The sequence below is a fragment of the Rana temporaria genome, chromosome 11, assembly GCF_905171775.1.
Source record: "Rana temporaria chromosome 11, aRanTem1.1, whole genome shotgun sequence".
Classification (NCBI taxonomy): domain Eukaryota; kingdom Metazoa; phylum Chordata; class Amphibia; order Anura; family Ranidae; genus Rana; species Rana temporaria.
Genome location: NC_053499.1, coordinates 3,814,767 through 3,830,732, shown reverse-complemented (window position 1 = coordinate 3,830,732; position 15,966 = coordinate 3,814,767). Strand labels below are relative to the sequence as shown.

The 15,966-nt window shown below is 50.9% G+C and overlaps 1 protein-coding gene across 1 annotated transcript in view; it reads left to right on the top strand.

Moving 5' to 3' along the window:
- Positions 1-15,966, top strand: part of NELL1 (neural EGFL like 1) — a 1,277,601-nt gene that overhangs the window by 966,812 nt on the left and 294,823 nt on the right. The window contains 2 exon segments of the mRNA XM_040327905.1: positions 7,013-7,194; positions 8,706-8,930. Coding sequence (XP_040183839.1) covers positions 7,013-7,194; positions 8,706-8,930 — 407 coding nt within the window.

Sequence of the window (15,966 nt, the reverse complement as noted above, 5' to 3'; positions counted from 1 at the left end):
TGGCTGAGAACGTGTCAGTGTTAACCAGGGAACGCACATCCTGTGCGCCCTCTGGTTAACCATTTGGAAGCCAATTAGAGCCCACAGGCTGTAATCGGGAAGCCTATCAGAGCCGAATAACACCTATCGCTGTTATTCAGATGACCGGACACCTGAATAGGGGGGCGGCAGCGGCGACAATACATAGATTCATGCTATGCATGTATCCATGTATTGTTGAGTGTGTGGGTGCAGGAGAGAGGGGGCGGCGCTCCTGCGCCCAAAATGGACGCACCGCCACTTTTTTCCAGGTAATTTTTTGCAAAAAATACAAATTTTAACTTGTCAGAAATAGGCTTAGTCATGAAAGGGTTATTCAAAACCTCGGACAAAAGTACAGTCGAGGTTTTGAAAACCTCATCACTCGTTATTTTAAGATGTACACAAAGGCAAAATAAATAAAAGCAATCACACAGCTAAAAGAAAAAAGGGCAGGAGTTCCCCTTTAAGTCTCCACCAAGTTCTGGAATGACTTCTGGTAAGTTTTTTGCGGCGGTGCGCCGTTGTTCGCGCTGTAATGAGAATCTATAATCGTCCCGAGGATTAAATGGAATATGCAAATGTGGAAGCACATTGCCGAGCAACACCTGCAGGGTCGTTTACTCCAGATTACTACGGGTGTCTGTTTTATGCCGAGCAATCTCCAACCTGCATCCATTTTTAACTGACACTTTTATTTTTTTAAATATATAACTTTCTATTTTGGACTGAGAAGGAAAACACAGCTGTGTGAAGAATGTCGGTGAGAAGCAAAAAAAAAAAAGTTGGAAAGAAAAGTTGAACTCTTACCAGATGATCGGTTTTCTTAGCGTGGCTTCAAGTTTAATATGGAGGTCGTGTTCTCTTGGATCCGATTTGGTCAGAGCCTCTCATAGATCGAGAAAGTCCCGGAGCAAAATTCCATATTCCCCGAACACCTTGTAAGAAGAATGTAACGGAATGGCCCGTGATACCCAGAGACTTTTGAAGGATGTGGGGTACTCCTGTGCCAGCTTCACCATGACTCTTATGTCTAGGGTCATCCTATGTCCAATATGGGCATAGGATGACTGAGAAATGATATCTCGGATTACATGAGATGGGACAGTAACGATAATTCATGTATTGCAGGATATCTTGAAATATTACAAGTTGTTTATTCTGAACCCAACAGGTCAATAGAAGAGTGATTCATTCATGTGGGGACACACATACTGTTGAGGTGTTAATCGAGTCTGGCTCCTAGATATTTCATTGTGCTATGCTAATTGACATTGTATGGTGGGAAAGTCTATTGATGATACAAGTGGAATGTGAATTAGCATGTCAATCACGTCTACAAAAGGAATGTATATTGTGTAGCAGGTGAGAATAGCTTATCGCGGAGTCAGAACGTCTGGGTAATGATTAGTAATTAGCTCATGTAGATTATTCTGAATGTCATTATCTAAAGGAATGTGTATTGAGCTCCCTGTGTCATGTTGTGGGTAGAGTTGAGTCATTGTTCACTCTTGGTTTCTACTGTATAAAAGAGCTGACTTTTACCATTAAAGTATCCTGTCTGTTTGGAACCAGAGACAGAGCTGTGTCTCGTTATTCTGGGGAAAATACAATGGGTCCTGTCTGCCGGATTGTGGAGTGTCGGATAAGCTGTCTTGGGTTGGTGGAATGGAATATCGTAAACGGCGTTAACCCCTGACCGTAACAAAGAATATTCCATATTCACATTGGGACGCCTCCTTTACGCACATGAGATTTAATGGCATCCCAGTCTTAGTCCGTAGGGTTCAATATTGAGTTTTTTGCTGCACCAATTCCACAAAATGTTGTGTCACGGAGCCGTCAGGCATATTGTAATGGGCTTTTTTTGTGGCATTGGTACAGTAAAGGCTTCTTTCTCGCAACTTGACCATGCAGCTAATTTTTTTTCCCATGTATCATTGTATTGTGCTCCTTCACCACTTCCTGGCCGCACCATTGCTGAAAGCCGGCTACAGCCTGGGCTTACTTTTCCGGGAGGGTGTGATATGGCATCCTCCCATTATCACACTGCCTGTGCGCCCCCTGCCGCACGTGGCGTGCCCTGTGATCGCGGAGTACTTCCGACTCCGCTTATCATAGATCGGGGTAAAGGGCCAATCACAGAGGCCCTTTACCAAGTGATTAGATGTCCTATGTCCGCTGATCACGTTGTAAACACAAGCCGGTTATTGGCTCTCTTCCGTCTTATGCTGTCAGAGTGAGGAGGAAAGAACAGAGCCGATAACCGGCTTGTGTTAAAGGGACATCTACACTCATAATCAGTGCGGTCCCCACAGTGGCCACCAGTGCTGCCAGTCAGTGGCCACCAGTGCTGCCAGTCAGTGGCCACCAGTGCTGCCAGTCAGTGGCCACCAGTGCTGCCAGTCAGTGGCCACCAGTGCTGCCAGTCAGTGGCCACCAGTGCTGCCAGTCCGTGGCCACCAGTGCTGCCAGTCCGTGGCCACCAGTGCTGCCAGTCCGTGGCCACCAGTGCTGCCAGTCCGTGGCCACCAGTGCTGCCAGTACCCACCAGCGTTGCATATTTTTCTTTTCCAAATCTGGTCTTTTTTCGTTTGTTCAGCAAAAAATAAAATACCCAGTGGCGATTAAATACCACCTAAAGAAAAACCATTTGTGTGAACAAAATGATAAAAATGTATTTTGGTACTGAGGGCCATATTCCTAAACAAGTTACGCCGGTGTATCTACTGATACACCGGCGTAAATCGAAATTCCGCCGGCGTATCATTGTTTTGTATTCACAAAACAATATACGCCGGATTTAGGCTAGGATCCGACTAGTGTAAGACACTTACACTGTCGGATCCTAAATGTAATTCTCCGCCGGCCGCTAGGTGGCGTTTACGTTTAGGTCTCATTTGTTTATGCAAATGATCCTGATACGCCGATTCACGAACAAAATTGCGTCGCGTAACCGCCGCTTGCGTAGGCGTAAGGTTACCCCTGCTATATGAGGGGTAACCTTACGCCAGTCCCACGTATGCCATGTTAAGTATGGCGTCGGGTCCGCGTCGTGTTTTTCCCGTCGGGTACGTCGTTTTACCAAGTCGTTCTTGAATACGACTTTACGTCAATGACGCACACGTCGGCGTCATTGACTTTTCCGGCGGAGAACTGGAGCATGCGCACATGGGCTATTTTAAGCCCGGCGCATGCGCAGTTCGTTCGAAACGGGGGCGCGCTTAATTTAAATACAAGCCGCCCCCTTGGAAATACGCGGGGATACGCCGGGCCAATTACAAACTACGGAGCAAGGCGTTTGGGGAATACAGCACTTGCTCCTGTAGGTTGGGGCGGCGTAGTGTAAATGGCTTACGCGACGCCGTCCCAGGATGTAACGTGAATATGGCCCAGAGTCGCAATGACTGAGAATTCACATCAAAAGTGTGACAGCGCTGAAATACAAAAATTGGCCTGGACATCAAGGCGTAATAGCGCCCAGTATTGAAGGGTTAAAAACAACATCACAATTCTTCTGGCAGTTGTGGCAAATGTCTGAGCACAACTATTGTTAATAGAATTACATATTGTTACAAAGTTGGAAATAAAAAGAAACAAAAAACACTTTGTATCCTCCGAGCTCCAGACATGCAGTTGATGTAGAAGGAGGAAAAGCCCCTCACAAAGCCGGCCCACCATAGAGGTAACCTCGCCGGTTCCTACTGAGGCTGCCGCCTCCCGAATAGCGACGACGGCGTCCGATTTGTCAGGATGAAGCCGAGTTCTCTTTATGGCCGTTTTATGGGGTTTGTTACACGGGGATAGTGTTGTTTTCGCTCCGCTTATTAGTTATGAAGAGGGCTCTGCACCTGTTTCTGGAACCAGGATGAAGATTATAGCCGGGAAAATCAGGGGATGGAGGACTGACTGACCGCGTACCGCACTGTCAGGTAATGACGGCGAGCGGGGCCCTCACCCAACCCCACCATCTGTACAGAGACGGCTCACCATACGGCGGAGGGTCAAATGGACAATCTGCGAGATTTACGCCATAACTGTCAGAGCTGAAAACTTCACTTCACCAGGTTTTTAAATCTTCCTTCAGTCTTGCACAGTTTGTAGCGGCTCCTCTCCTGGAATGGTTTTGCTCTGATTTCACCGCACACTGTGAGCTTCTCGCAATGTGCATTAGAAGCTGCAGCAAGTTAGATAGAGCTCCGCCTCATTTCCTGGGTGGAAGATGTTAAGTACAGTCAAGCTCTTTCCTCCCCGGCCTGACTGTCCCTGGCCCACCCCTTTCATCAGAACTGGGACAAGGGAGGACAGAAGGGACCTTTGCCACAGACTCAGTGCCACCTACTGACTGACCCTTTCATCAAAAGCTAGCAAAGCTAAGACGGGGGCAGAAGGGACATGTGCCCCAGACTCCGTGCCACCTACTGACTGACCCTGGCCTGCCTCTTTCATCAAAGATAGGATGGAGGGGGGGCAGAAGGGACATGTGTCTCAGTGCCACCTGACTCTCCCTGGCCTGTCCCTTTCATCAAAGCAAGGATGGGGGCAGAAGAGACATGTGCCCCAGACTCAGTGCCACCTGACTGACCCTTTCAGCAAAAGCTAGCCAAGCTAGGACGGGGGCAGAAGGGGGATGTGCCTCAGACTCCGTGCCACCTACTGACTGACCCTGGCCTGCCACTTTCATCAAAGCTAGGATGGGGGGGGGGGGCAGAAGGGACATGTGCCCTAGATTCAGTGCAACCTACTGACTGCCCCTGGCCTGACCCTTTCATCAAAGGTAGGGCGGGGCAGGCTCAGTGCCACTTACTGACTGTCCCTGGCCTGCCCCTTTCATCAAAGATAGAATGGGGGGGGGGCAGAAGGGACATGTGCCCCAGACTCAGTGCCACCTGACTGACCCTGGCCTGTCCCTTTCATCAAAGCAAGGATGGGGGCAGAAGGGACATGTGCCCCAGACTCAGTGGTGCCACCTGACTCTCCCTGGCCTGTCCCTTTCATCAAAGATAGGATGGGGGGGCCAGAAGGGAGGTGTGCCCCAGACTCAGTGCCACCTGACTGACCCCTTCAGCAAAAGCTAGCCAAGCTAGGACGGGGCAGATGGGACATGTGCCCCAGACTCAGTGCCATCTGACTCTCCCTGGCCTGTCCCTTTCATCAAAAGCTAGCCAAGCTAGGACGGGGGGCAGAAGGGGGATGTGCCCCAGACTCAGTTCCACCTACTGACTCTCCCTGGCCTGCCCCTTTCATCAAAGCTAGGATGAGGGGCAGAAGGAGCAGGAGGAGGATGAGGAAGGAGGGAAGAGCAAGGAGGGGGGAAGAGGGAAGAGGAAAGAGGAAAGAGGAAAGAGGGAGGAGGGAGGAGGAGGAGGAGGAGGAAGGAGGAAGGAGGAAGGAGGAAGGAGGAGGAGGAGGAAGGAGGAGGAAGGGGGGGGGGGGGGGAGAAGGGGGGGGGGGGGAGGAGGAGGAGGAGGAGGAGGAGGAGGAGGAGGCCGCTGCTTAGAGATTTCATTCACATAATTGATGACATGGGAAATTGGTTCGCTCCCAATTTGCCCCGCAGCTCTCTCCAACCGCACTGTGCTTTTTTTTTTCCTCCTTTTTTTGGCGGATAATAGAGAGAATTTCGGTTGGGGAGAGAAAAAAAAAATCTTCAAAGTCTTTACTGAGAATAAAGTAATTGATTGAATAGGGAGAGGATTAGCGGAGATTTGTTAGGAACACCGTAGCTGGGAGGAAGGAAGAGATTTGTTAAGACGCCAATTTTCTGCGCCGTCAGATACTATCGAGCCGAGCGCCGAATTCACTCTTCTACTAATTAGGAGAAGTCCGCTAATGGGAAACCGTCGTCACTGGTACATTGTTATCTATTCATATAGTATCTCACAAAAGTGAGTACACCCCTATCTTTATTATTTTATCTTTTCATGTGACAACACTGAAGAAATTACACTTTGCTACAATGTTGTGTAGCGAGTGTACTGCTTGTTTATTTTGCTGTCCCCTCAAAATAACTCAACACACAGCCATTCATGTCTAAACCGCTGGGAAAAGCTCACCTCCATGCCCCCGTCCACGGCTCACCTCCGCGCCCCCCCGTCCACGGCTCACCTCCGCGCCCCCCCGTCCACGGCTCACACTCCGAGCCACCCCTGTCCACGGCTCACCTCCGCGCCCCCCCCCGTCCACGGCTCACCTCCGCGCCCCCCCCCCCGTCCACGGCTCACCTCCACCACCTCGTCCACGGCTCACCTCCACCCCCATCGTCCACGGCTCACCTCCACCCCCTCGTCCACGGCTCACCTCCACCCCCTCGTCCACGGCTCACCTCCACCCCCTCGTCCACAGCAGCCTTGAAACGTAGCTGTCTCCATGTTCCACAGCAAGGCATTCCAAGAATACAGAGGACACTTTGCTCTACTAACCTCATTCTGCAATATTATTCTAGCAAGCCAACCTGGTATTATATAAAGAACCTCACATTAGCATATAAGCACTTGTATTATTTAACGCACCAATCATTCAATGACATTCATTTTTTGGTCTTAAACAATCCCAATTTTGTTGAAGGACCAGTACATCTGTATAATGCAGGGGTCTTCAAACTTTTTCAAACAAAGGGCAAGTTTATTTTCCTTCAGACTTTAGGGGGCCGGATTGTGGCCAACAGGGGCAGAAAATGTCAGGCCCATCATCAGTGAGAACATATCTGGCCTCAGGGTTGGTGGTCAATAGGAGAGGAGTGGTGCCCCTATTAGTAGGAGGAATAGTATCCCATCATTGGTACCCATAGAATAAATAATGCCCCATTGTTGGTGTCAGTGGGAGCGATAGTTCCTTATATCAGTGTGAGGAATAGTGCCCCAAGGGCCGGATAAAGGCTACCAAAGGGCCACATCTGGCCCTCGGGCCGCAGTTTGGAGACCCGCGGTATAATGTAAAAGGTTTATACTTGATCCTTCCTGATGTCCTCATCGTGTATTTCTTTCTCTTGGACAGGATGGGAAAATCTTTTGCCGAAGGACAGCTTGCGACTGCCAGAACCCGACGCGTCGACCTGTTCTGCTGCCCGGAGTGCGACACCAGGGTGACCAGCCAAATGCCTGGATCAAAACGGGCATAAAGGTCTATCACAGCGGAGACAACTGGACGTACAGCTGCCAGCAGTGCCGATGCCTGGTACGTTTTATTTTCCTTACATTAAAAAATGAATTAATAAAAATTGCATGAGGGGTTCTACGGCATTCCTTTTTGTATAGAAGTTTCCTTTTCAGTCAATGTTTCTCTTCCAACTATAGAGAATTGAAGGTTAGCCATTAGGGGGCGCCGTCACTGCTCAGTGCAATCAATGGGTCTCTTGTAGACATGTGCACTGCCGAAAAAATGCGTTTTTGTATCATTCGTTTTTTTTTTCGTTTTTCGGGTCATTCGTTATCACAATTCGGAAAAAAAATCATAAATTTGGAAAACGGAAATTCCTCATTTCACCCTGTCAGTGGGAGGAATAATGCTCCAACAATGGTGTCAGTGGGAGGAATAGTGCCCCATTGGTGGTGTCAGGAGGGGAAAGGGTGTCTCACCATTGGTTTTAATAGGAGAAATAGTGCCCCATTAATGGTGTCAGTGGAAGGAATAATACTCCATCAATGAGGTCAGTAGAATCAATAGTGCCCCATTGATGATGTCAGCAGGAGGAATAATGCTCCATTGATGGTGTCAGGAGGGGGAAGGGTGTCCCACCATTGGTTTTAATAGGAGAAATAGTGCCCCTTCGATGGTGTCAGTAGAGGGGATAATGCTCATTATTCCTGTCAGTGCACTGGGAGGAATAATGCCTCATCAATGGGGTCAGTGGTAGCAATAGTGCCCTTTGATGGTGTCAGTAGGGGGAAGGGTGCCCAATTGTTGGTGTCAGTAGGGGAAGGGTGCCCCATTGATGGTGTCAGTAGGGGGAATAGTGCCCCATTGATGGTGTCAGTAGGGGGAATAGTGCCCCATTGATGGTGTTAGTAGGGGGAATAGTGCCCCATTGATGGTGTGAGTAGGGGGAATAGTGCCCCATTGATGGTGTCAGTAGGGGGAATAGTGCCCCATTGATGGTGTCAGTAGGGGGAATAGTGCCCCATTGATGGTGTCAGTAGGGGGAATAGTGCCCCATTGATGGTGTCAGTAGGGGGAATAGTGCCCCATTGATGGTGTCAGTGGGAGGAATAATGCTCCATTGATGGTGTCGGTGGAAGGAATAGTGCCCCCATTAATGGTTGTCAGTAGGGGGAAGGGTGTCCCATCATTGGTTTTACTAGGATAAATAGTGCCCCATCATTGGTGTCAGTAGTGGGAATAATGCTCCATCAATGGTGTCAGTGGAAGGAATAGTGGCCCCATTGATGGTGTCAGGAGGAGAAGGGTGTCCCATCATTGTTTTAAAAAAAAAAAATAGTGCCTCATAATTGGTGTCAGTGGGAGGAATAATGTCCCATCAATGGAGTCAGTTGGAGCAATAGTGCCCCCATTGATGGTGTCAGTAGGGGGAAGGGTGTCCCATCATTGGTGTCAGTTGGTGGAAATTGCCCCAAGGGCCAAATAAAGGCCAACAAAGGGCCACATCCACCCCTCGGGCCACCGTTTTGAGACCACTGAGATAAACCTTCCCTTTAATGTCTCCCCTATCCCTTGTATGTTCCGCTCAGGCCGGAGAGGTGGACTGCTGGCCATTAAGCTGCCCAACGCTGAGCTGCGAGTACACGGCGATCACAGACGGCGAATGTTGCCCGCACTGCGTGGACGACCCCTGCGCAGCAGATAACATCACTTACGACATTCAGAAAACCTGCCAGGACAGTCAGGGGGCCACGCGGCTCAGCGGATCCGTATGGACGATGTCCGGGACGCCATGTACAACCTGCATATGCAAGGTAAGAAATCCAGTGTGCACGAGGAACGTCGCATTATAGTGAACCAAGTGTGCCGCGCCAATCAATATCATATACAAACATCCAACATGCAGAAGGCTCACCAGATACAGTACAAGACTCTCAAATTACAGCCGTGGTGGTGCGTCCATAAAGGGCGCAGGAGCGCCGCCCCCCTCTCCTGTCACTCTCTAATCCCCATAGATTCATGCACTATGGTCGCTGCCGACACCCCCTATTCAGGCGTCGGCCCCTTTTCGGGCACCTGAATTACAATCGGGGGGGGGGGTGTTTTTTGGATGTACCCGATTAGGGCCATAGGCTCTAATAGGCGTCCAAAAATGTGAGAAGCGGGCGCAACGCTGTGCGTTCGCGTCTCACTCAGCTGTATGTTAGGAAAGCGAAGGAATTCACTTTCCTAACATTGACCTGCCTCTCAGCCGATCAGGCGCACCGGGTCTGTGTTACCTGTCACCTGATTGGCTGAAGCGACAGGCGCTGTGATTGGGGGCACAGTGGCAGCACATGGGGCACGGCAGCAACATTTGGGGCACAGTGGCAACACATGGGGCACAGTGGCAGCACACGGGGCTCAGTGGCAGCACATGGGGCACAGCAGCAACATTTGGGGCACAGCAGCAGCACATGGCGCACAGCGGAAATATTTGGGGCACAGTGGCAGCACATGGGGCACAGCGGCAACACCTGGGGCACAGCGGCAACACCTGGGGCACAGCGGCAACACCTGGGGCACAGCGGCAGCCAGGGGCGGACTGACAACTCATGGGGCCCCCGGGCAATAGAAGATTATGGGGCCCCTGGGCTTACAGATGGCCACCACGGCAGGAGGCAGTGCAGAGGCGGGGCAGCTAAAATCTCTTTTTTTTACATCAAAAGCATGGCGGTTTCGGACATATCAGGGACAGATCTAAAAAAACATAGATTTTGACATACTGTCCCTGGTTTTACTGAGCCTGATGGGGCCCCCTAGTGGCAGGGGGCCCCTCGGGCAGTGCCCGAGTGACTCAATGGTCAGTCCGCCCCTGGCGGCAGCACAGCAGCAATATTGGGGCACAGCGGCAACATTGGGGGCACAGCGGCAGCACAAGAGGCACAGTGGCAACATTTGGGGAACAGTGGCAGCACATGAGGCACAGCGGCAGCACATGAGGCACAGTGGCAACATTTGGGGAACAGTGGCAGCACATGAGGCACAGTGGCAGCACATGAGGCACAGTGGCAGCATTTGGGGCACAGTGGCAGCACATGGGGGACAGTGGCAGCACATGAGGCACAGTGGCAGCACATGAGGCACAGTGGCAGCACATGAGGGACAGTGGCAGCACATGGGGGACAGTGGCAGCACATGGGGGACAGTGGCAACATTTGGGGGACAGTGGCAACATTTGGGGGACAGTGGCAGCACATGAGGCACAGCGGCAGCACACGAGGCACATCGGCAGCACACGAGGCACAGCGGCAGCATTTGGGGCACAGTGGCAGCACATGGGGGACAGTGGGAGCGTTTGATGGGCACAGTGGCTGCATTTGATGTTTTTTTTCCCAAAAAAATTCAGTTTGTTTGCGCCCCCCCCAAAAATTTTGAGCACCAGCCGCCACTGGATTACAGAGAAGTCAAAAATGGCTTTATGTAACTCTAATCGCTGATAGGCAGGGCTCAGGCCTCCATAGGAGGACCACCAATAAGAAGATCTGGGTCTGAGCCTGGGGGGGTTCAGCTCCGATAGTCAATGTAAGTGGGTGGAGATTTGAACCCCCGATATGAGAAGCCGGCGCCTCCAAATCTCAATCTTGGATCCAAGTGAAATGATCGTCTTCTGGGTTTTTTGCGAAGAATTGAGAATTGCCAACTTATTATAACAAGGCCAGTTGGTTTTTGTTGGCCAAAGTCCGAGACACTGGAATGGCCAACACGTTTCAGAACTCAACTGTCCCCTTCACCAGGGCTCCGGGGGGGGTGGGGGCATCTATACAAGTCTTTGTGAAGAGATGTTGTAAGATGAAATCCAGATGATAAGACACATTACAGGATCGCACTTCAAGAAGTGAGAAGTCAATCCGTTTATACGGAACGTAGAAAGAGATCGGAAATTCCTTGTGAGGTTTCAGCTACAAGGAGAGGAAGTGACTCCCGGCGATGCTTCCCGTCCTTTTCATCCCCTTCGTCTGAGAAGAAGAAGAAGAAAGGGGACGTTGCGGTTTTTTATCCGGCACACAAGTGTTTGGGGGACGAAAGAGAAAAGAGGAAAACATGATTTGAAGAGAAAAAAAAAAAAAAAGACGCCTTCGTTCCGAGGAAAGTCATTTACATGAGCTGCCCACCGGAGCCCCAGCGGGAAGACCCCCCCCCCCCCCAAATCTATCTTCACAATGAAGGACACAAATGACATTTATATCGCAATGAGTACAACGCCGAGCTCCGCCAACCCCCCCCCCCCCGCTGTGTGCCAAAGGACGATCGTGACTGCCGCTCTTCTGATAAACCATCCAATGTGCAACGCCACCCAACCTGAGTGAAGGCGGGGCTTCTCTGGGACGGAGAGGGTTCAACAAAATGTAGGAACCAAGCTGATATTTTTTCGTTTTTAGCAGATTTGGGCAAGGGGAACTATTTGACAGTTTCTTGTATCTTCTAGGAGACTATTTGTGAGATATCTGCGCTGAATTTCTGGGACACCCGCTGTGCCCATTATGAGGGGTTCCCACCGTCCCTGTGCTGAGTTCCCAGGTCTGTACACCCGCTGTGCCCATTATGAGGGGTTCCCACCGTCCCTGTGCTGAGTCCCCGGGCCTGTACCCCCGCTGTGCCCATTATGAGGGGTTCCCACCATCCCTGTGCTGAGTTCCCGGGTCTGTACACCCGCTGTGCCCATTATGAGGGGTTCCCACCATCCCTGTGCTAAGTTCCCGGGTCTGTACACCTGTTGTGCCCATTATGAGGGGTTCCCACCATCCCTGTGCTGAGTTCCCGGGTCTGTACACCCGCTGTGCCCATTATGAGGGGTTCCCACCATCCCTATGCTGAGTTCCCGGGTCTGTACACCCGCTGTGCCCATTATGAGGGGTTCCCACCATCCCTGTGCCAAGTTCCGGGTCTGTACACCTGTTGTGCCCATTAAGAGGGGTTCCCACCATCCCTGTGCTGAGTTCCCCGGGTCTGTACACCCGCTGTGCCCATTATGAGGGGTTCCCACCATCCCTGTGCTGAGTTCCCGGGTCTGTACACCCGCTGTGCCCATTATGAGAGGTTCCCACCATCCCTGTGCTGAGTTCCTATGTCTGTACACCCGCTGTGCCCATTATGAAGGGTTCCCACCATGCCTGTGCTGAGTTCCCGGGTCTGTACACCTGCTGTGCCCATTTTGAGGGGTTCCCACCATCCCTGTGCTGAGTTCCTGGGTCTGTACACCTGCTGTGCCCATTATGAGGGGTTCCCACCATCCCTGTGCTGAGTTCCCGGGTCTGTACACCCGCTGTGGCCCATTATGAGGGGTTCCCACCATCCCTGTGCTGAGTTCCTGGGTCTGTACACCTGCTGTGCCCATATGAGGGGTTCCCACCATCCCTGTGCTGAGTTCCCGGGTCTGTACCCCCGCTGTGCCCATTATGAGGGGTTCCCACCATCCATGTGCTGAGTTCCTGGGTCTGTACACCCGCTGTGCCCATTATGAGGGGTTCCCACCATCCCTGTGCTGAGTTCCCGGGTCTGTACACCCGCTGTGCCCATTATGAGGGGTTTCTACCATCCCTGTGCTGAGTTCCCGGGTCTGTACACCCGCTGTGCCCATTATGAGGGGTTCCCACCATCCCTGTGCTGAGTTCCCGGGTCTGTACACCTGCTGTGCCCATAATGAGGGGTTCCCACCACCCCTGTGCTGAGTTCCCGGGTCTGTACACCCGCTGTGCCCATTATGAGGGGTTCCCACCATCCTGTGCTGAGTTCCCGGGTCTGTACACCCGCTGTGCCCATTATGAGAGGTTCCCACCATCCCTGTGCTGAGTTCCCGGGTCTGTACACCCGCTGTGCCCATTATGAGAGGTTCCCACCATCCCTGTGCTGAGTTCCTATGTCTGTACACCCGCTGTGCCCATTATGAAGGGTTCCCACCATGCCTGTGCTGAGTTCCCGGGTCTGTACACCTGCTGTGCCCATTTTGAGGGGTTCCCACCATCCCTGTGCTGAGTTCTGGGTCTGTACACCCGCTGTGCCCATTATGAGGGGTTCCCACCATCCATGTGCTGAGTTCCTGGGTCTGTACACCTGATGTGACCATTATGAGGGGTTCTCACCATCCCTGTGCTGAGTTCCCGGGTCTGTACACCCGCTGTGCCCAATATAAGGGGATTCCACCATCCCTGTGCCGAGTTCCCAGGTCTGTACACCCCGCCATGCCCATAATAAGGGGTTCCCACCATCCCTGTGCTGAGTTCCCGGGTCTATACACCCGCTGTGCCCATTATGAGGGGTTCCCACCATCCCTGTGCTGAGTTCCCGGGTCTATACACCCGCTGTGCCCATTATGAGGGGTTCCCACCATCCCTGTGCTGAGTTCCCGGGTCTGTGCCCCCGCTGTGCCCATAATGAGGGGTTCCCACCATCCCTGTGCTGAGTTCTCGGGTCTGTACACCCGCTGTGCCCATTATGAGGGGTTCCCACCATCCCTGTGCCAAGTTCCTGGGTCTGTACACCCGCTGTGCCCATTATGAAGGGTTCCCACCATCCCTGTGCTGAGTTCCCAGGTCTGTACCCCCGCTATGCCCATTATGTGGGGTTCCCACCATCCCTGTGCTGAGTTCCCAGGTCTGTACCCCTGCTGTGCCCATTATGAGGGGTTTCCACCATCCCTACTGGATATTTCCACTTTATTTTATACAACATGGAGAAAAAAGAGGCGGGCTCTGACTAGCAGCTTCTAATGCACATTGTGAGAAGCTCATAGTGTGCAGTTAAATCAGATGAAGTCATTTCAGTCCAGGAAAGGGGAGGGGGGGGGGTACAATTGTACAATACCGAAAGGAAGGTGTTCAGTATGCAACAGCCAGACCTGTACCCCAATCCACCCCCCCCCCCCATTCCTTCTCTACACCTGCAGTCCCCACGGCTTCTGAACCCCGGCATAGAACTTCAAATAAACTTCTTTTAGCCTGGAGGTCACGTTCTTAAAATTCCAGTCGGGGGTTGTTGCTGCCTTTTAACTTCTCATTTAACATTACGAGGCAGATCCGATCATCCGTGTCGGCGCGTCGGGGGAAAACACGCATGTATATATAAAAAAATAAAAAAATCTAAATGTTTGATACAATTCTCTTCTAATAAACTTTTAAAAATAAGAAAAAATAAAAAAATCTCTCTAAATTCCGAAATCCCCACGAATCCAGCGAGCCGGCCGCACATCGCAGACCGCCGCCTTCCTGAATATTGCATTAGCGCTCACGAGCGCCTTAAATACAAAAAAAAAAAAAATCCGCTGCCTCGGCTTTTTGCGCCCCCCAGTCAGAAGTTCATTTTTATTTGATCATTTCTTCTCCTTCTCGTAGAGAATTCTGCGATCTCGGCCTCTAATGAAAGGCGGTCGGGGAGGCGTGGGGGGGGGGATCTTTCCGCGTTATATAAAATGCTGTCTGATGTACGCTCTGCCGCGGCGTCTCTTGCTTTGCCCGCCCCCCCCCGCTCGCTCCCCCGTCAACGTCCGCTGGGATCGCGGCTTTTAAATCACGGAGATTTGGCGTGTTGTGTTTTTCTTCGAGGAAAGCGTGGCGGCGGCGGCTTTGTGCAAACGAAAAAGTTAATTTGAGTTGCTTATTTGTCATTCGACTTGGGAAAACACGACTTAGGCGCGTGAAAGGACCTGCAGATGAGCGCGCTTACAAGGCGGGGGGGAAGGGCGAATGGGCCGTAGAGAAAAAAATACTTTGATGGAAGCTGCAACTAATATTCTAAAACCCAATATATAAATAAATAAAGACCCCATTTACATTTGCTACAAAATGTGGCGTTGGACGCACTTTAACCACTTAAGACCCGGATCAAAATGCAGCTAAAGGACCCTGCCAGGTTTTGCGACTCGGCACTGCGTCGCTTTAACTGACAATTGCGCAGTCGTGCTACGTGGCTCCCAAACAAAATTGGCGTCCTTTTTTTTCCCCACAAATGGAGCTTTCTTTTGGTGGTATTTGATCACCTCTGCGGTTTTTATTTTTTGCGCTATAAACAAAAATAGAGCGACAATTTTGAAAAAAAAAAACAATATTTTTTACTTTTTGCTATAAGAAATATCCCCCAAAAATATATAAAACATTTTTTTTCCTCAGTTTAGGCCGATACGTATTCTTCTAACTATTTTTGGCCAAAAAAATAATTGCAATAAGCGTTTATCGGTTGGTTTGCGCAAAATTTACAGCGTTTACAAAATAGGGGATAGTTTTATTGCATTTTTATAATTTTTTTTTTTTTTTTTTACTACTAATGGTGGCGATCAGCGATTTTTTTTTTCGTGGCTGCGACATTATGGCGGACACTTTTGACACATTTTTGGGACCATTTTCACAGGAAAAAAAGCTGTAAAAATGCACTGATTACTGTGAAAATGATAATTGCAGTTTGGGAGTTAACCACAAGGGGGCGCTGAAGGAGTTATGTGTGACCTCATTTGTGTTTACAACTGTAGGGGGGTGTGGCTGTAGGTGTGACATCATCGATTGTGAATGCCTATAAAAGGGAACACATGATTGATGCCGCCGCCACAGTGAAGAACGAGGAAGCCGTGTTTACACACAGCTCTCCCCGTTCTTCAGCTCCGGGGACCGATCGCGGGACTCCAGCGGCGATCGGGTCCGCGAGTCCCGTAATCACGGAGCTTCAGACCGGGTTGCGGGCGCACGCCCACGACCCATGGCTGGACAATAGCACAACACTTACCTGTACGTGCACGTGCCCAGCCGTGCCATTCTGCCGACGTATATGTGCAGGAGGCGGTCCTTAAGTGGTTAACCACTTAAGGACCGTGCCTCTTTTTCA